Below are 21,853 nucleotides of genomic sequence, written 5' to 3' on the forward strand. Positions count from 1 at the left end.
CCATTTCTTGTTTTGATAGTTCTTTGGTTTTTAGCATCTTTCAAGGAATGTTTTAATTTATACCCTTAGTTTCACCTTTGTCAAATTTTCTGTGGCTTCTAGTTAATCATAGCATTTGTCAATCTTGGTAAGAATTTCTTAGCTCTCTTCAGGCTTCTACTAGTTTTTTAAGTTTTTACTTATAAGCTCTAAAATTTCCATCTATGAACCCTTTTCTTCCACAAATTAAAATTATCCACCGATAAATATATAATATTTATATATACTGATAAATACACTGGTAAATACACTGATATGATTGAAAAATATCCTATAGCCTTAGAGGTGGCCAACAGTTGTGATTTTGACACTTGACTGACTTTCATGTATGGCAAGTGAAATTAGTCTCATTATTTTTTAGTTGTCCATCATATCATTGACTAATCTAAATAAAACTTAATTTAGAACATTTTGTTCTCTACTTCCCAAGAAAGGTAGGGTATTTGTGACAGTCCCACATAAAATTTCTTTATCTCTCACTCATTAGGTAAGAATGACAGGTCTTACCTTTTATAATTATCAGTAAGAATCATCATAATTGAAGCTATTTAGAATCAACATATAGCAAAAAGGATTTTGCCCTAAGAATGTGTCCCAGGTAGATTCCATTTTATGTTGTGATTCACATTGGCTGTTGTGATCCAGGAGCCATGTTAAGTCACCAGGACACAGAATTGCACAAAATGCAATACATCAAAGATTAGTTCTGACCTGTCTTGGACTTTGTAACGTAGTTATGAGAGTATCTTGAAATTGAGCCAGGTGGTTTAGTAATGATTAAAAGAGTTTGGTGGCCAGTGATGCTTTCTGATGAGGCAGATTGGAGTGTAAGAATTTGGGTGTTTATCCAAGCCTAGCTGTGGGTAGAAAGCTAAATACCTCTTTTCTGTTTATGTTACCTAAGGTAGTTTTCCTAAGGAAAAAAGAGCCTTAAGCACTTGCTAATTTATAATGTCCATTTAAGGGGCTATTTAAAACTTAAATTGAAGTATTTATCCTTTATAAGTTTTATATGTAATTATAATTAATTGTATTGTTTTAAAGTTTCATTTTTATTGTTTTGACCAATATTGTGCTTTCTTTTTTTTTTTCAGGAATAAAACTCATTATGGAATTAGGTGTAATCAGTTTTTCTATATTTTTTAATCTAGGCATGGAGAATTAATAGAATGAGACTTTTTATGTGACAAATAGAATCAAATTAACCAGGGCCATGAGTCACCCAAACAGCATTGTATAGGTAAAAGAACAAATAGTTTTGAGTTGGGGTGTTCTCAGAGCCTAGAGCTTACATCAACTAACTCATACTGAATCTGGGCTCTGAGAATACCCCAACTCAAAATATACCATCTTTTAGAACAAAACAACTTAAGAATGGATTATTTTTTGGTGAATGGTTTACATAGTAAGCTAAAAAAAGCCACTATTCTGTATTATAAGCATCTTACCAGTTTTCTTTAGTTCTTTGGTTAAAACTAAAATTATGGAAGATTTGGTTACTTGTACAACGTTTTTAAGATGGTGTTTGATCCTGGAATAATTATTTAACTTGTTAATTGAAACAGATTTAGGAGTTACTCAGGTTCAGCATAAAAATAGATCTAGTTACCTAGATCAGTAAGTCAGCAATTTTTGAGCATTTGTTGTACTCACTGTGTTAGGCACTGGAGATGGTAACCTGAATACAATAAAAGATTGGCTTCCCATAGGACTTTATAGTAGAATGCAGAAACCAAACCTTAAGATAGAACAGTATAAAATGTGCTATTAGAGTTCAGTATTGTTCCTGATATTATTTTATCACTTAAACAGTAGTAATAGTTTTAGAATATTATGCATAATCTAGAATATTGAAGTGTACACATTTTGAATTTTTTTTTTTTTAAGATTTTATTTTTATTTATTAGTTAGAGAGCGTGGGTGAGAGAGAGTGAGCCAGAGTACAGGCAGGGGGAGCTGCAGGCAGAGGGAGAAGCAGGCTCCCTGCTGAGCAAGGAGCCCGATGCGGGACTCGATCCCAGGAAGCTGGGATCGTGACCTGAGCCGAAGGCAGCTGCTTAACTGACTGAGCCACCCAGGCGTCCCTTGAATTTTTTTTTTTTAATTCAATCCGAGTTTTGAAGTCTCCTATTTAAAGTGTTGGGGACATTTTTAATTAAACAGTTTTCTTTTTTTTTTTTTAAGATTTTATTTGACAGAGAGAGAGAAAGTACAGACAGGCAGAGCAGCAGGCTGAGGCAGAGGGAGAAGCAGGCTCTCTGCGGAGCAGGGAGCCCAACGTGGGGCTTGGTCCCAGGACCCAGGGACCATGACCTGAGCCGAGGGCAGCTGCTTAACCGGCTGAGCCACCCAGGCGCCCCCTAATTAAACGATTTTCAAAACTGATCCTCATTACTGTTATGTTTACCTAAAGGAACCCAGTATTTAATTATTGTGATAACAGTAGATTGGTGGTTGGTTTGGGGCTAAGGGTAAAGGCAGGCAGATTAACTGCACAGGAGTAAGAGGAACTATTTGGGGTAATGGAACTATTCTATATCTTGATCATGGGTGTTGGTTACTCCAGTGTATACATTTGTCAAAACTTGTTGAACTATACTGTAAAATGACTGCATTTTATTGTATTTAAATTTTATCTCAATAAAATTAATTTAGGGGCACTTGGGTGCTCAATCAGTTAAGCATATGACTCTTGGTTTTGGCTGAGGTCATGGTCCCAGGGTGGTGAGATCAAGCCTTGCATCTGGCTCCATGCTCAGTGCAGAGTCTGCTTGAGAGTCTCTCCCTCTACCCCTTTCCTTTCCTCGCTCTTGTGTGCATGTGTGTGCTCTCTCTCTCTCAAATAAATAAATATGCTCTCTCAATAAATTAATTGATTTTGTTTTTTAAAAGATTTTATTTATTTGAGAGAAGAGAGAGAGCAAGTGGGGGAGGGAGAGAGAGAAGCAGACTCCCCGCTGAGCAGGGAACCAGATGTAGGACTCAATCCCTGGACCCAGAGATCATGACCTGAAGTCAGATGCTTAACGGACTGAGCCATGCGCCCAAAATTAATTTAAAAAGAAAACTAGGCAATGGAAAAATATTGTTTCTAAATATTTCATTATGTTGATATTCAAGCAGTATCTCCCAAACTTGTATCTTCACAAGTGGCACAAAAATGCATTGTCATCTCTTGTGCCCTGATTTTTTATTTGGGAGAATGATCACTCTATGTACACAAGAAATAAAGCCATCATTATTTATAAGTTATATGTTCAGAACACCATCACAAGGGCAGGGCCACCTGAAGGAAAGAGGAGAATAAAGTACCTGCCCTACTTTTGTGTTATAAACAAAGTTCATTTTCATTGGTCAGCCAGTTTTCAACTGTGAGTGAACAATGAATTTTGCTTATAATGCTCATTCTGTACAGAAGCTGTGCTATATTTATTCTTATCCTGAAACACTGTAATGTGTTATTTCCACCTCTTTTTCTTAAGGCATCCTTAAACTGCCAATAAACTTCCCAGATAGATTCTGAGAAGCAACTAGGAATCAGGGCTGATTACCTGGGGTTGGAGGAGGATAAAAAAGCAAGACTGGATTCCTGGTTAACGTCTTTAAGTACTGGGGTAAAATCTGATATGATTTTCTTCTAGAACTTCCCCTTCCCACTAGGGTATTTAACGAACTACCAAATTATAACAGCCCTATGTTAGCACTTCCATAATAAATCTAGCCTTCCTCTTTAATTAAAGAGTTGATGATCTAGACCTTTTGACTGTTTCTTTTATTGTCTTTTGTCATTTTCATTGTTTATGATCTACACATTTTACTTGTATATCAATTATTTGGACTGAGAACATTTTTTTTTTTTCCTGGAGAAATGATGCTGATCTTGGTGGTTAGTTCTCCAGGCCAGCCTGGGGATGCCTACTAAATATATAACTACTCAAAGAAGTACATAGAATTCTCCCTACTCCCACCCCAAAGTGTCTATAAGAGTATGTCCTCAGGGATGCATTTCTCCGATACGGGGTTTAGGACTAGCCAACTGCAAACCTGGGAAAAAGTGCCCAACAGAATGGGATTATTGGGGAAAGACAGGTTCCCTGGACTAACCTCCTGAATCAGTTTGAATTAGGCCTGTTAAAAAACGAAATTCAACCCAGTGAATTTGAAGATCTAATTGGGATTTATTAAACAATTCACGAATTGGGCAGCATCCCATCTCGCAAGCAGAAGAAAACTCCACTGAGCTAAACAAAAGAAAAGTTTTTAAAGGCAGAGAGAGGCATTAAAAAAAAAAAGAAGAAGAAGAAGAAAGAAATTTATTAGCAAGGAATGCATTGTTTAGGCAAGGTTGCCCTCCTAAGGGGAGTACAAGAGGTCTATTAGTAAATTTCCTACTATTAACCAGGAAATTCCATGTTGACTGGTTAAAGATTACACTTGTGGTGGGGAGGGGAGTGAAATGCAGTTAGGTTAGGTAGTAAGTCTTGTTTTACTGATTTAGGGCCTTAACCTAAGTGATGGCCATTTTGAGGCTATGGTTGTTTTTGTTTTTTTCTTGTTGTTGTTGTTTTTAACAGACTTAGTTGCTTGTAACAGATAACCCTGAATAGAAGTTGCCTAACTAAATGCATATGGGTGATTTTTTTTTCCTCATGTAGGGAGAGTTCAGAGCTGCACTAGCCTGGGCTGTAATGGAGGCTTTGTCATAACAAAGAACCCAAGTTTTACTGTCTTTCTGCTTTGTCCTTCTAAGCATATGGCTTCCATCCTCAAGGCCATCTTGTATTCCACGATAGCCATCACAACTGTATCGCTGAAAAGGGAGAGGGAAGGACAAAAGTCTACTCCCAGCTCTCTGTCTCACTTTTAGGGAACTTTCCCAGAGGGCCCACCTAACAACTTCTCTTTAATGGTTAGAATTTAATCTCTTAGCTCCACTTAACTGCAGGGGAGGCTGGAAAATGGGTATTTCTTAGTGGGCATCTCCCTGAATACAATTGGGAGATATTAAGAAAGATAGGCAGTTTCTGCCACACCCTGCTCATGGAAAGACATGAAAAATTAAAGCAACATTTATTTTAAAAAGATAGTTATTACAGGGTGTCTGCGTGGAACAAGTATAGGGTCTGGGAAAATTGCAGCATTGAAGGGAGGGTTCCAAGAATGAGTCCTGGCCCTCTGCACCATCATCCTTTGTGCATTGCTTAAGATGCATAGGGCTAATACCTGTGCAGCAGGGGAAAGAGGCTTTTGAAGTTAATGGAAGAGCAGTTCTCAGGCAGCCATAGGTCTGGCAGTTTCAAGGGAAGGTCCTATGGCCAGATGCCTGGGGCAAGATGATTGATGGTCATTTTATTTCATGGTTAAATCCATAGGTTAGCAATCTGCCATACTTCTCACTGGAGCAGAGGAAGGGAAAGGAGCAAAGTTCAGATCTCTCTCTCAAGTCCTAATGCATTATTAGTTCCTTGTTGAGGGGTCAAGACTGAGAAGGGTAAAAGCCAAATTTCAACCATTCTTGACCTCTTAATTTATTGTACCATCGTGTGATAGTGATAGAAACTGCCTGTGGCGTTTTTTTTGTTGTTGTTGTTATTTATGTTGTTGTTTCAGGTTGATATCTCCAACCAGACTGTAAAGTTTTCCAATACAGATAATAGAGATGTTTATGTCTTATAGCTCTTTTGAGTCTCCGTCCTCGATTAGCATATCCCATGTTATCAGTCAGTATTTGTTGATTCAAGTACATGTGGTGTGGTCATGATTCTCAACTCTCTCAGCTCTTGCATTCCCTTTATGATTCTGAAATACAACTTGTAGATGGTATAGTTACCTACACATGTAATTTTTAAAAATTGCTTAAAAATGCCTTACCTATGACATAAAGGAACATTTTAAAGGAAGTAATTTAAAATAAAACAACATATATTTTGGTGTGTTAATGCTTATTGACTACACTAGAAGACATAATGAAGTAGTCAAATCAGGTATGTGATTAAGTAGACCACCTCTAAAACCATATGCCATCTTTTCGAATGGATACCACATTCCATTTACTCCAGGAACCAGGGCCAACCCTGATGCACCCTGTGGTCTGCGATGCTCCTTTTCTGATATTGCAGACTGTGAGGGAGCCTGGTAAGTTCTAGGTGAGGCTGTCCCAAATGACTGTTGTCAGTTGCTGTGTGTTAGAATTGTTTAGACTTGGGACTGGCTTGGGATGACCAAGGAATCCCAGGACCATACCTACCAGATCTATATTTGCCCAAGAAAAAAAAATTCCAGAGTAAAACAGAGTAATAAGTGTACCAGCCAGAAAGAAAACAAAAAAGTACCAAAGGTCAGGATAGATAAAAGCGGAAACTAGATTTAAGCTCTGGTATGTGCTGTGGACTCAGCCAGTTGCTGGAGCTAGTGAGGTATGTAAGTAGTGAAAAGACAGAAGATGACTATAAAATGTGAGTGGTTATTCATTCTACAAACGCCTGTTTTCCAGGTACTGTGCTAGGCTAGAGAGTCGCAGACAGCCCTGGCCCCCTTTCCTCAGGGAGCTCATATTCTAATGGAGAAGACAGACAAATGCATCTAACCAGTAATGGCCAGTTGTCCTAAGTGTTATGAAGTAAACAAAAATGGGCCCAAATCAAGAACAACAGGAGAGGGACTTACTTTACATAGGGTAAGTTGGGAAGCTTTCTCTAAGGAGATGATATTTAAGCTGATTCCTAAGAAATGAGAAGCTAGCTATGTGAAAGGAGGGTCAGGAGCTTTCTAAGCAGAGTGAATAGCATATGCAAAGCCTTTGAAGAAGGGAAAATGTGCCTTTTTGGTGGGGGGTGGGGGGGAAGAAGAAGAAGGCCATTATGACTGAAGCCTGGCCGATGAGATGCAGAGGGTTAGAAGGTGTCAGAAAGGTGAGAGGGGCCTGGTCATACAGGCCCACAGGTGAGGGCATTTGGACCTAATTCTAAGTTCAAAGCAAGGGAGTGACAGGCCTTAACATTTTAAAAAGATTGCTTTTGTTGTGGTAAGGAGAATGGGTCAGAGGCAAAGAGTCAAAGTTCTTTGGGAGGTAGAGACCAAGAGAGAATGATGAGTTGCATAAGGGGGAATAGAAGCATTTAAAGAAGTGACATTTACATTGGGTCTTCAAAGAGAAATATGAACTGGGGTGTGGGAGAGCTGCGAGAAGACCAGTCGGGCAGAGGGAACAGCAGGAGTAAAGGCAGGGGGAGGTGTGTGTGGTCCATACCAGGAAAGCTGTAGAGGTGGTGTGATAGGGGTCTCCTTCCAGACCCTGCGTCCCCTTCACTGTTCTGTGGGTAATTACCTTCACACATAATTTTTAAAAACAATTAAACTGCCCCTGCTATAAAATACAGGAGAAGTTGAGCAGAAATATGTGATTTAATGTGTAATTAATCAAGCGTGACTATACTGGAAGTCATAACGATCTAATCAGATGCTTGTACTTACAAGGAAAAGGTTCAGTTTTGAAGAATTAAGATAAAATTCCATAGAATATTTCCAAAATTGTATATTTCACATTTTGAAATGAGGCTAAGTGAGTGTATTTGTATCTATAGGTGTAGAGTCACCACTATGAGATAATAGAAGCACAGACTGATACTGGTGTATATACTGCTGACCCAAACGCAGTGAGTTTCAGTGCTGTTGGTGGTCTGGTTTTCAAAATGGGTAACAACTCCTGGTAAAGCTGCAAAAACACAAAGTACAATCCTCCCTTGACTTATTTAGTAATTATGTTTCGGGAAAACTCAGTATGTATTAAAAACATGCCAAAGATCTTTGATGACATTTGAAATGGAGTTGGAGTCCTACTCTCAGAGAATTAAAATCAAATTTTTTAGTGGTATGAAAACTGTGCAAGATACAGAACCTTTCTTCGTTGTGTTGAGCTCATCCCTGACCTCTATCCACTGAGTACCAGTACACCCTCCTCCCACTTGTTATGACAGACAAGAATCTGTGCGTGTTTTGTAACAGTACTGTCAAAAGGACAGTTATATCCCTTAGTTTCCACATATAAAAATGGGTAAAATGGATATATCTACCGTCAATCTTATAAGGATTAAAGGAGATAATACACATAAAATGTTAGTATTGGGGTCTGGCCTACTATAAGAATCCAATAACCAGATGGTGGTAACTTGTTAGCAATTGAAAATATGGGTCTAGTCATAAAGGGGAGAGACTCTGTTAGGACTCGAGATAAGGCTTGGGAGTCATGTAGACAAGTTGATTTAAACATTGTAAAATGCCAGACACGAAATAAGATTCAGTTTAAGAGGGATAAATGTAGGATCCCATGGCTTTTTCCTACAATCTATTAATAAGTCAAGGCTGAAGAGATAATGGCTAGTATGGCTAGACCACAGTTCATAAGAAAAAGGCAGGCAAGCCAAGATTAGCCATGGTATAATTCAGTTGCTTAAACTGTCTGATGGTACATGAATGGTATAATGTCCGGGTCATGGAAGGCTGCAGTCCCATAGCCAGGGTTTCATGTAGGCTGTGTCTAGGGTTGGGGAGTCAGGCTTAAGAGAGCTGTTGACAAAGGTAGTTGAGAAGATAGCAACTGGAGGGAAAAGTTAATGCTACTGAGTTTAGGTATAAAAAAAAGAAAAGGCATGACAGTTTTTCAGATAATTTAAAGACAGCAATTTTTGGCAGAAGAGAAAGTAAACTTGTCTGTAGAAAGCAAATCTACAACCTTCTTCTGTGAGTTACACGAAAGCAAATATTTTGTAGTGAGCAGTTGTTAAAAAAATTCAACCAAATAAATTCGAAGACCTGATTGGCTTTATTATGAGACTGACGCGCTGCCTACTGCGCTAAGGAGGCACCTCTGATTGGCTTTATTAAACAAATCAGGCAGCGTCCCATCTAGCAAGTAGAGGAGAGCTACAAAATGGAAGGTTTTTATAGGGAGAAGGCTGGGGCAAGAAGTTATTAGCAAAGGTAAAAAAAGGATTGATTCAGGTAAGATCACCTTCCCTTGGTGGAAAGGGCATGGGGTTTTATCAAGCATATTACCTCAGCTTCCTTTGGGTGTGGGGGTGGGGATGGAGAAGGAGACGGCCCATGTGACAGATTACCTCGTTGGTGCTGACCAGAAAATTCCTGACCCACTAGTTAAGACTATGTTTCTGGGAGAGGTTGAACTGCAGTTAAGTTAAATATTAAGCCCTAGTTTGGTGACATGGCCTAGCATAAGTGACTCCATCCTTGCTCTGCAGTTTTCTTTTTAACACAGTCAGCCAGACACTTGATTGTTCTTTTCAGCGATGGTGTCAAATAGAATTTTATGGATATAGATGATTTCTAGACTTTTCCAACTGTTGAGGTGGGTGTGGGAATAGACTCTAGGGTAGATCACCCCACCAATCACCTTTATTAATTTCACTGTTCCCAGCAAGACTCAAGGTAGATTCCTTCTGCGCCCACTTTGATTTCAGACATTTGACTGTCTCTAAGTAGCTAAACACAATTGGCAAGAAAGCCTCAACTCTCAAGAGTCTGGGGGTGGGGTGAGTAGGGGCACAAAATATGTACACTAAATGCTATTTTCTGACAAATTTCCTTTTTTTCAGCCTTTGGTTTTCCTAACCAATTTGCAGCTGAATTTAGGTAGTTTGGGTCACCCTGATCTAATCATTCCAAAATAATTTTTCCTTTTTTGTCTTTGCTGTCAGGAAAGCTTCTTGCCAGTTTCTCATATAACCCTATCCCCCATAGGAAAATCTTCCTTCTGTGATTCTTTCTAAAGCAGTGCTCTAGAACAGAGTTTCTCACAGGGGTCAGTCCATTGACTCCCTCAGTTTATGTGAAATTGTGTATATGTGTGCATTTCTCTGAGGAGAGGGGTGTTGGCACTCATTAGATTCCTAAAGGAGTATAAGAATCACTTACACAAGCCTCTTCTTTGGTAAGGCAAATCTCTTTTGCTTCTACATTTCATTCAGCTGCCTTTAGTTAAACTCCAACCTGAGGTGTGGTAGATTGTTCAACAAGGGCCAGAATTAATTGGAAGCCTCTTCTAAGTTCCCTGCTTGGACCAAGAGCCTTTCATTAGTGATTGTAGAGCACCTTCTGCTCACTTCCGTCAGAGCACTTGCCGCATGATGTGAGTTGATTTATGGGACCGTCTTCTGTTATTAGATTTGAAGGGTAGCCCTGTGTTGTGTTAGTTTTTGTATTCCGAACACTGAGCATCATACCAAGACCAGAACCATTTACCCATAATAAGCCAACAGATTCTTCTTTCTGTCCCAAGCAACAAATGTTTGAAGCACTTACTCTGAGCCAGGTATTATGTTAGGCATTGGGAATACAGAGGTAAGCTCCCTCCATGGAGCTTATGGACATATCCAGAGGGACATGATCTTTGCCGCTCCTTGGAGCAGCTGTGTGTGAGCCATGTGCGAATGCATTTACCATAGCACTGACCTTACAAAAAGTCCCCCGTTGTAACAGACATTAGTTTTATGCACATAGTCCACGACTTTCAATACTCAAAACAAAAATGAAAATGCTTTTTCTAGTCTTCCTCAAAACCACCCATTAAATGTCTCTCCAAAATCCTTTCTCTTTGACTACAGCTGTTAATGGTTTGTCTCTAAAAATAGAGAATGTAGATGGAAGATACTGATAAAAGAAGGGTCAGCATTTATGCCCAGGTTCTGCACATAGAAGTGTTTTTTTGTTTTGTTTTATTTCTTAAAACTCAATAGGAAAAATTCATGATTTAAAAAAACAAATAGGGACGCCTGGGTGGCTCAGTTGGTTAAGTGTCTGCCTTCTGCTCAGGTCATGATCCCAGGGTCCTGGGATGGAGCCCCGCATCAGCACGGAGTCAGCTTCTCCCTCTGCCCCCCCCCACCCCCCCGCTCATGTTCTCTCTCTCTCTCTCAAATGAATAAAATCCTTTAAAAAAAAAAAGAAAAGAAAAGAAATAGAGGGGCCCGTGGCTGGCTTAGTCAGGAGCAATGACTCTTGATCTCGGGGTCATGAGTTCAAGCCCCACATTGGGTGTAGATATTACTTAAAGAAATAAAACTTAAAGAAAAAAAACAGAAATAGAGGCAAACCTCTGTGTCTGGTTCACTAGTATGTTCTTTTTCTTTTCTAGCTTATACATACTATAATTTATGGATTTGAGTTTATGTCACACTACATTTATAGTTTTCCAATTTTTATTTAAAAGCAGGAAGCCTGGGCACCTGGGTGGCTCTGTTGGTTAAGCGTCTGCCTTCAGCTCAGGTCATGATCCCAGGGTCCTGGGATCGAGCCCTATATTGGGCTCCTTGCTCAGCATTGAGTCTGCTTCTCCCTCTCCCACTGCCCCTCCCCCTCCCCCTCCCCCTGCTCGTGCTCACTCACTTTCTTTCTCTCTCTCAAATGAATAAATAAAATCTTAAAAAAAAAAGAAAAACAGGAAGCCCCTTATTCTAAACTAAACAAGAGCAGAACAGTTTGTTGAAAAAGCAAGAGGCTTTGCTGCTACCCCCTGGTCCCTAAGGGGATGCCAGGGATCCTGGTTTGAGAACTGCTGGACTAGATGGTATTTATGGGTCAGTAGTTGACTAGGGCATGATTTGTCCACAGAACCAGGCATAAGGAGAGCCAAGTCAAGAGCGCTGTGCTGTCTCTGTTTTAAAGTTCATTTCACTTAAGGAGTTCATGACTTTGGGGAGCATAGCAAAAGTCATCTATGGATATGTATTTCAGTACTGTATGTATGCAGTCCCTACCTGGAGGCTCTGATTTAGTAGGTGTGAAATAAGACTCCAGCATCTATAGTTTTAAATGACTCCATTAACTTAGGAGAAGGCTTTTTTAATGTCACTAGAGTGTAAAAAGTTAATGCACTAGTTATACCTAGAAATATCTGCATTGCTTAGAGAAAATATGGCTTTCTGGCTTCCTGAGTTGAGCTTCAGAGACATTTTTATTTTTATATTTTCTTACAGCTTTTTAGGTTTTTATTTTAATTCTAGTTAGTTGACATACAGTATAATATTAGTTTCAAGTGTACAATATAGTGGTTCAGTAATTCCATATATCACGGATGCTCATGCAAGTGCATTCCTTAATGAGTTACATTTTAACTTTTAGAATACATGACATAACATTCTACTCCTCTCATCGGAGACGTTTTAAAAAACTTCTGTTTCCATTTCACTACCGTTCCTGCTACCTGAGTGAAACACTCTTCCTCTAGATATATGCATAATTACGTCTGTTGTTTATTTTCTCCCTCCAACCTCTAAAATGTAAGCTTCACTTGGGTGGACATATTTGTCTTTCTTATTCACTGATTCATCACAAGCTTCTAGAACCAGTCAGTAAATATTTGTTGAATAACTACTAATAGTGAGGTACGTCAGGTATGTTATTGGTTTAAAAGATTTCTTGGATTGCTCTGGAAGCCTAACTTCCTCCATCTATAGCATTTTCTATAAAAGAGTATTCCAAGTACCGAAAAGCAGATGTGCAAATGAAAATGTGTAACCTTACCATACAGCATATTTGGTTCGTTCTTGACAGACTGTAACTTTATTTTCAAAACAGGATGTGATATGGTCTGACTTCGGGTTTCCTGGAAGAAATGGACGGGAAAGTACATTGTGGATCGGCTCCATGGGGGCCCATACGCCCTGTCATCTGGACTCCTATGGTTGCAACTTAGTATTCCAGGTACAAGGAAGGTAATGCACAGGTGCATGCATGAGAGAGAGAGAGAAAGTGTGTGTGTGTGTGTGTGTGTGTGTGTGTGTGTTGCACAGGAAGAGCAATGAGGATCAGGCAGGTGGCCCCCAAGGTTTAGTCCCAGCTCTACCCTGTCAGCCTGCCTCATGACCAAGACCAATCTGTTAACCTCTGGTTCAGTTTCCTCCTTTTTGAAGTAAGGGGAATAGTTCAAATGATGGTTTCCACGTGTGTCTCTCACTCATGATCAGGATTACCTTCAGAAACTTGATCGTAGAGCTCCAGGATTCCACTCCCAGTTCAGCTAGACAGTTGTCTGCTTAGCTGTGTTATGTAAGAGTCTGCATTTGTAGTTTTCAAAATTCTGTTTAAAAGCAGGAAGACCCTTTCTTCAAATCTAAATAAACAAGAGTGGAGCAGTTTGTTGGAAGAAAGAGGCTTTGCTGCTACCTTCAGGCCCCTGAGGAGATGCCAGGGGTCTGGTTTGGGAACCACTGAATGAGATGGTATTTATGGCCCCTTTCAAGTCTAAATTTCAGTCTGTGTCTACATGTAGACACAATGCAGTATTTTATTACTTTAGGTAAGTTCTTCTCCATCTGTCTGTGGACCCTAAGATATATAAGGGTAGGTCAGGAAATACTTTGATAGTCCCTGGTTCCAGGATTTCCATGAGAGTTTACATGTTTCTGCTAGTTGGAGGATGTACTCAGAATGTTATATGTATAGCCTTCTTTTCTTCCAGTTAGTGATGCTTGAGTCTCCTTTCCTGGCCTTTTGGAACATTTATAGGACAGTACAGAGGGAAAAGCAGAAATGGCCATTTCCTAGTTCTCAGACCCTTTAGACATGACAAGGATTATGAGTGGATCCAAAAGAAACAGTGAGTAAGCATGTGAATAGATTTCACACGTGAAGTATTTTGAAAACTATAAAATGGTATAAGACAGTCCACTTCTGGATTCATTAAGTCCTTATTAAAGGGTCTAGGACGTTTCAGGTGCATTATTACGTGTTGTGGATGCCACAGTGAATCAAGTGTCCATGGTCCTTGCGCTTAGGGAGTTAATAGTCTGAATCTTAAACTTGGTAAGAGAGGTATCCTTGTAAGCAGCTGTTTTCCATGTGTTCTGAATTGGGCAAGAAATTCAGTTGGGAAAACATTACCAAAAAATACCTGGGTTCTTTCTGTGACATAAAATTAATATAGCTTTATTTTAACTTTGTAATAGAGCATATTTTCTGGTCTCATAAAGCTCTGGAATAGTAAAATACCTATTCAGTAAATACTCATGGAGTAGGTACCATGTGTTAGAGTAGGAATGGAGGTGAATGAGTAGGACATGTCTCTGCCCTGAGAGAGTTTATAGTTAGAGTCCAGGCAAGCCCACAGGCAGTGTGATAGAAGGCAGAATGAGCATGCTCTTGAGGAAGGTTTCATAGAGCTGTGGAACTGAAAAGTAGGAGAGATACCATTTCTACTAGAAAGATTAAGAAAGATTACAGAGAGGAGCTGCCATTTGTGATGGGCTTTGAAGGATGGGTGAAGGATGGGTCCCAAGACATGGGTGGGAGGAGCAGAGGGACCAGCATGAGCAGAGCCCTAGGAAAGCATGTGGTGTATAGAGAAGGAACCCTGTGAATGGTCCAGTGTAAGTTGTGCATTGCAAACAAAGGGATTAGGCAGGAAAGAGAGGTTGGAGCCAGAAGTTTACTTTCAGGCAAATAACCTCTTACTCTCTTTCAGCATGCAGGACAGTGAAATGTTTTTTGATTAGGGGATGACATGGTGATTGACCACCTTTTCTGATTAATAAAAGAAGGATGCATATGCAGTTGACCCTTGAGTAATGAGGGGATTAGGGGTACTGACCCCCGCACAGTTGAAAGTCTGCATATAACGTTTGGCTCCGTAAAAACTTAACCACTAATAGCCTACTGTTGACTGGAAGCCTTACCAATAACATAAATAGTTGATTAACACATATTTTGTATGTTATATGTATTATATACTATATTCTTACAGTAAAGTAAGCGAGAGATTCCTAGGTAGTGTAGTCGGTTGAGCGTCTGACTCTTAGTTTTGGCTTGGGTCATGGTCTCAGGGTCGTGGAATCCAGCCCTGCATCAGACTCAGTGCTCAGCCTGGAGTCTGCTTGAGATTCTTTCCCTCTCCCTCTCCTTTTGCCCCTCCCCCTGCTCACATGCCCACTCACTCACTCTCTCAAATAAATAAATAAAATCCTAAAAAAATAAAGTAAGCTAGAGAAAAGAAAATGTTATTAAGAAAATCATAAGGAAGAGAAAATACATTGACAGTACTGTACCGTATTGGAAAAAACATCTGCACATACGTGGACCCGTGCCGTTCAAACCCCATGTTGTTGAAGGGTCGACTGTATGTTACATTTTAAGTGGAGCAAAACAAATTGTATGGGATTGTTATCTTAATGGCTATTCCTGTAGGAATGCAGCCATGAGGCAGAGGTAGGAGCTGGCACCTGAAGAGGTCAGGCGCTCTGTGACCTAGTTCTGGGTCTACCACTAATCACGAACTAGTCCAGTGAATGACACTGAACCAGCACTGGGTCCCTTTTCCGCTACTTTGAAAGTAAAATTAGACTGATGATCTCTTAAGAGTTCTTCCAGCTCTGACATTCTAAACATAGTAAATGCCAAGAATTCTCCCAAACTTGTCATAGCTACGGTGGAATGGAGCAGCTCTATCTCTAAGGCAAAATAAGACTTTAGTATCTACTTCTTAGTTTGAAAATAGCAGCCAACTGAAAGGCACATAGTGGTCCCACTGTAACTGCAAGGGGTCACTAGAGAGCTTTAAGCTTTCCTCAGAACTAGTTCTCTCCCTCTCCCTGCCCCTGTCCCTCTCTCTCTCTCTTCTTCCCCATTGTGTATTTTTGTCTGTATGTCTTCCTTTTTCAAACACTTCTCCCTTCTTTGCCTCAGATGTCCCCCCTCTATTGACTTGAAGTTTGGGTGTGTTCTGGTGTCTTGTGATTTAAGATTTATCATCTCCATTTTTCAAAGTTTTAAGTGACTGAAACATTTTATAGTTTTCTCTTTTTGAAAATTCGATTATACCACTTTTTAGTTGGGTGGCATCATTTGTGCATTTCTCTTGCTTATGGATTGACTTAACACAGGTTTGACTTAAGGAATTTACAACCCAAACTGGGAGAAGTCTGGAAACTATTTGGTGGATAGCAGTATGGGTAGCTTCTCTGCAGAAGATAAGAATCCAGATATTTGAAAGGGAGGGATTATTCAGGTATCTCTAGAATCAGGGACAGAATCGACTTAGGAGGAGGTAGACTTTGATTTGAGATAAGAAAGAATGATCTGAAGGGGCACCTGCACCCCAGTGTTTATAGCAGCAGTGTCTACAATAGCCAAACTATGGAAGGAGCCCAGATGTCCATCAACAGTTGAATGGATAAAGATGTGGTATATATATACAATGGAATACTACTTAGCCATCAAAGAAAATGAAATCTTGCCATTTGCAATGATGTGGATGAAACTAGAGGATATTATGGTAAGCGAAATAAGTCAATTAGAGAAAGACAATTATCATATGATCTCTCTGATATGTGGAATTTAAGAAACAAAACAGAGGATCATAGGGGAAGAAGGGAAAAATAAAATAAAACGAAATTAGAGAGGGAGACAAACCGTAAGAGACTCTTAACCATAGGAAACAAACAGGGTTTCTGGAGGGGAGGTGGGTGGGGGGTTGGGGTAACTGGGTGATGGGCATTAAGGAGGGCATGTGATGTTAATGAGCACTGGATGTTATATGCAACAGATGAAGAACTGTACTCTACATTAGAAACTAATGATACACTATATGTTAACTAATTGAATTTAAATAAAATAAGTTAAAAAAAAAAAAAAGAAAGAATGATCTTAGAAACTAGATCCTGTCCCAGCTTCAGGGCATCAGGAGATATCCACTGGCTGCTGCCTTATCTCCACCAGGTGTCTGCATAGGAGATTCCACTACTGAGAGATGAGCCAGGTGACCACTGAGATTGCTCCTATATTCCTTTATTGGGTTGAATGAAAATGAAGACTTAGCTGCTGCCTTCTTAGATGTTTTATCTCAAGTTCAGAGTACTAACTTGTATCTTATTTTTTTAATTAGGAAAAGATGGCATCTCTTTCCTCCCGAAGACACTCCTTTCCTTTATCCAACAAGAATCCCTTATGAAGAATCTAGTGTGTTCAGTAAAATCAATGTTGTCAATCCTGATTTAAAACGTTTTCCTCAGTTCTGCAAAGCTCGAAGACATATGGTTACACTAAACCCAGGACAGGTAATGGGCGCCTTAAAACATTGATGACCTGTCAGTGCGTGCCCCAGCTATAAATTTTCATGTCCTTATACCACACGCCTCCCCACGAATACAAATGAGAGTGATTTTCTTCCCTGCTGCTCTCTGCTATTAGAAGGCTTCAGACGCAAACTTCTCAGCTTCACAGGTCATGGAACTATGGGAAGAGGGAATATAGCTCTTTCTACTGGTGAAGAGGAGAATGACGTTGGAGGAAAACAAGAACTCACAGTCATTTTTTTTTTAAAGATTTTACTTATTTATTTGAGAGAGAGTGCTAGAGAGCATGAGCCGGTGCGGGGGAGCAGCAGGGGGAGGGAGACAAGCAGACTCCCCACTGAGCAGGGAGCCCAGACACGGCCAGATCCCAGGACCCTGAAATCATGACCTGAGCCAAAGACAGACACTTAACTGACTAAGCCACCCAGGTGCCCCACACAGTCAATTTTTAGTAAGGTTAAGAGAAAGTGTCAAGGCATGGGTACTTGAGCACCTCTGGAACATATGTTCGCAGTTAGTATCTTTTCAACTATACTAGAACCCAGACACGTAAATGCAGGTGGGAATGCATCTAGGTGGTGGGACAACAAAGGCAGAATGAACTGAGAATGTTTTGCGTTAAGCAAGCGTGGATGTTCCTTTTATAAAGGATTGTCTCTGAAACATTTCCAACTGTCCAGTGGAGAAAATCACCTCTACAACATTGGCATTTGCTGTCTGATATTTTATTAACGATATGAAAGGTTTTCTTAGTCTCTTAAGGAGATTTTATTCCCTCAATCATTCCTCTCCCCCTGCCTGTTTTCCTTCCCTTTCACTGGCCCTTTTCTTGCTTCCTTCACATGTGAGTACTCCAACTCAAATAATTTAACTTGAGCAATTTGCTTCAACCTGTTAGCTGTCACTCCCCAGGCACCTGTCCCCCAGCCTCTGACAAGCCCTCATCTATTTTATATCTCTATAGATTTACCTAATTCGAACATTTCACTCACGTTCAGTCGTACAAGTGGCCTTCTGTGTCTGCCTTCTTTCACATACCGTAATGCTGCAGAATGTTATCAGGACTTCATTCCTTTTTATGGCTGAATGTATTTCATTGTTACGCATATACATTTTGCTTATCCATTCATCAGTTGATAGGCATTTGGGTTGTTTCCACTTTTTGGCTATTATGAAGAATGTTGCCATAGATAGTGGGGTACCAGTTTTTGAGTGAAGGTAGTTTTTCAGTTCCCTTGGTTATATACCTAGGAGTGAAATTGCTGGGTCCTGTGGTAACTCTCTGTTTAACTTTTTGAGGAATTGTCCAGCTGTTTTCCATAGCAGCTATGCCATTTTACATTCCCACGAAGGAATGTGTGAAGGTTCTGATTTCTTTACCTCCTCACCAACACTTGTTATTTTCCATTATTCCTACTATTATCATAGCCATTCTAGTGGGTGTGACATGCTTGGTAATTCATTTTTTCTTCTATTTTAATAGCCACATTTGAATATGTGGTTCTGTCTGTTGTATCACTGTTCCTTACATCCTGCTCGTTCTTTAATCTACCAACAACTGGCTCCCTCTCTTACCACTGTACTGAAAGTATAATCTGATGGGACATATATGAACTCCTAATGACTAAATGCAGTAGCCCTTCTTAGGGCTCAGTTCTCCTAAAAGGTGCTCTATTCCCAACTCCTAGCTCCCCCTTGCTCATAGCAAGTGCCACCCATTTTCTAAATCTGAGGCCCCAAAGCTTTGGATCATCCCATCTGCTCTGCTCAAACTTCCATAGGTACTAATCTCATACTGAGTCTGGACAATTGCAATCCTTCTTGACTCTGGCTGTTGGCTTTTGTTTATTATACCTTCCTGTTTAGATCTTAACATTTAATAGTTGGACCACTATAAGGATCTCCTATCCTTCCCAGACTCTCCCATAATGTTGCTATTTTAACCATCCCCTTACTAAAAATTTCTTAGTGGGGCACCTGGGTCATTCAGTCAGTTAAGCATCTGACTCTTGATTTCAGCTCAGGTCGTGAGCTCAGGGTCGTGAGATTTGAGCCCTGCATCAGGCTTCACGCTGAGCATGGAGCCTGCTTAAGAATCTCTCTCTCCCTCTCCCTCTGCCCCCCTACTCCCTCTCAAAAAAAAAAAAAAAATTCTTAGCAACTCCTTAATGCTTACAGAATAAAATGCAGATTCTTTATTCTGAATTCAGGGCCCTCCACTGGCCCTGACCAACTCTCCCACCTTATCTCCCGTTGCCCCGTCTGCAACAGTAAGACCTACCTACTTGCTGTCCCTCAACAGTCCCACCGCCCTTGCTGGCACTACGTCTCCCTCCTGGCATGTCCTCATTCTTTGCTCTGTCTACATTCTCTCCTAACCCTGGGTCAGACCACACTTCATCCATACCAGGCTTCCCCTGCCCTCCCTGGTTCATGCCTGTGTCTCCCACTTCTGAGGTTCCCTAGCACCAGTGTCTGCTCCTTTGAGTCACCACTTACCTGATGCCCCCTCTCTATGTACTGTTTCTTCATTGGCTCGATTTTACAGTATGAGAAGACAAACTACTTCCTCTGGTTTTACCTGTGCCCTTTCTCAGAATGCATACAACTGTTTTTCAGTGGAAAGGAGGAAAAATTAGAATCTCAGAGTCCTTTACTAAGATTTAGATGCAGGCAGAGCAGGTCCAGGATTAAGGAGAGTAGAAGTTGGAGAAGCTGGCGATATCCTTTGTGGAACATGTGAACTTGTTGGATAAAAAGAAAGGGATTATGAGTTTGTTTGGTTTTTTTTCTTGTTTCTGTTTCCAACAGCAATATTGCTATAAATTCATATGTATTCCTAGCATTTTCGATTAGAGTCCAATGTGCTATTCTTGTGCTAACTTACTTCTTGTTTGCTTTTCAGGTTCTTTTTGTTCCCAGACACTGGTGGCATTACGTAGAATCCATTGATCCTGTCACTGTCAGTATAAACTCATGGATTGAGCTGGTACTTTTTTTTTTTTTAATAAATGTAATCCCTGCTTTTAAGATACATATAGCCTGTCTATAAAACTTGTGATTAATTTTAACCAATACTCCAGTACTACTTTGGTTTGATATGTTATAATTTATGTATTCAGTACTCTGTTAATGGGTGTTTAGGTTGGAATTAGGATTTTCAGTGATGCACCATTCTCTTTCCTTTAAGGGCACACCATGGGCCCTGATGTTGGTGTGCAGGGTCTTCTCCCTTAGCTGGTATTGTTAAGAGAACGGTGTCGGGCCTGTCTGGATCTGCTGTGTATGTCCCACGTTGCCAGTCCTGTCCACACCCAGATGGGTTGGAGATTAACTGCTTCTTGGTTCAGGGCCCTTATTACTAATTGCACAATTCTCAGTCCTGCCTTCTACCTCTTCTCAAAGTAGAGTCTTTGAGTGCTAGAATTTTATCATTTCATTTCTGCCAGGAAATGAAGGAGGCCTTTTCCCTGCAATATGCTCTGTTTAATCCCGGTTGCCTGCTCTACTTGACAACTAACATGGCTGCCCAGTGAGGTTCAACCCGGGCTTTCATGGCATCTGTGCCTCTTTAACCAGAGGCTTTGATGGCAGAGGTTTTGATGGCATCTCTGCTGTCCTGTACACAAAGCCTGATTGCATCTCTCCTCTCCCTTTGGCTGCTGCTTCCTCCCCTCGGGCTTTCCTTACCCTTTGGTAACGGGGAGAGCTTTGGCATGGGTGGACCATCAGGGAGACTGTAACAGGAAGCTGCACTATCTGGGCTTCAAGAAGACGTGTAGCCCTTGGGGATTAGGTGAGCGGTATGGCGGGAGATCAGTGGACTCAGTTACTCAGTTAGTTACTTAGCTACTGGTAGCATGCTGAATTGTAGTTGGAGCAAATGTCAAGATACAGTCCAGTCCCAGTCCAAAGTCAGTTCTACAGTAGTCCTGATGGTGCTTCGCTTCTCAAGGTAGCTCTTCTCATTGTTACACAGCGGAGCTATCACCTGCCTGCTTGTAACTGTACCCATTATTTCTGAAACTATACCGAATTTTTTTTTTTTTTTAAATATTTGACGATACCTTCCATGTGTCCCTTTAAACTTTTCTTTCCCAGGCTCAAAACTTCTGGTTTCTTTCTTTTTTTTTTTTAAGATTTTATTTATTTGACAGAGAGAGACACAGTGAGAGAGGGAACATAAGCAGGGGGAGTGGGAGAGGGAGAAGCAGGCTTCCTGCCGAGCAGGGAGCCCGATGCGGGGCTCGATCCCAGGACCCTGGGATCATGACCTGAGCCGAAGGCAGACGCTTAATGCCTGAGCCACCCAGGCACCCCACCTCTGGTTTCTTTAATGATGTTTTTTTATATGACTTTTTTTTTTCAGACTCTTCACCATCTTGATCATAAACTTTGGAACTATGTAGGTTTAAGTTATAGGTCTGTGCCTTTGTTAGCTGTCAAACCTGGATGGTCAGTTCATCTCATCAAGCCTAAGTCTCCTTGCTTGCAGAATAGGGATTATAACTGCACCCACTCCAGTGGTATATCATCTAGTGCCGGGCACATAAGAAGTGTTTAAAGGCAGAAACTGCTAATGAGGAGGAAGAACTATTATGTCAAGAGTAGCCCTCTTGTATCATATGATCTCACTGATACGAGGAATTCTTTTTTTTTTTTTTTTTTTTAAAGATTTTATTTGACAGAGACAGCGAGAGAGGGAACACAAGCAGGGGGAGTGGGAGAGGGAG

The 21,853-nt window shown here is 40.5% G+C and overlaps 1 protein-coding gene across 2 annotated transcripts in view; it reads left to right on the forward strand.

The window, feature by feature from the left end:
- Positions 1-21,853, forward strand: part of HSPBAP1 (HSPB1 associated protein 1) — a 60,537-nt gene that overhangs the window by 29,609 nt on the left and 9,075 nt on the right. For both annotated transcript variants that reach the window (XM_006743387.3, XM_031039226.2), the window contains exons 4-6: positions 12,631-12,767; positions 16,931-17,102; positions 20,026-20,109. In XM_006743387.3, coding sequence (XP_006743450.1) covers positions 12,631-12,767; positions 16,931-17,102; positions 20,026-20,109 — 393 coding nt within the window. The remainder of the gene's footprint in view (positions 1-12,630; positions 12,768-16,930; positions 17,103-20,025; positions 20,110-21,853) is intronic.

This window comes from Leptonychotes weddellii, chromosome 1 (genome assembly GCF_054177405.1).
Source record: "Leptonychotes weddellii isolate Sample4059 chromosome 1, ASM5417740v2, whole genome shotgun sequence".
In the NCBI taxonomy this organism is placed as follows: domain Eukaryota; kingdom Metazoa; phylum Chordata; class Mammalia; order Carnivora; family Phocidae; genus Leptonychotes; species Leptonychotes weddellii.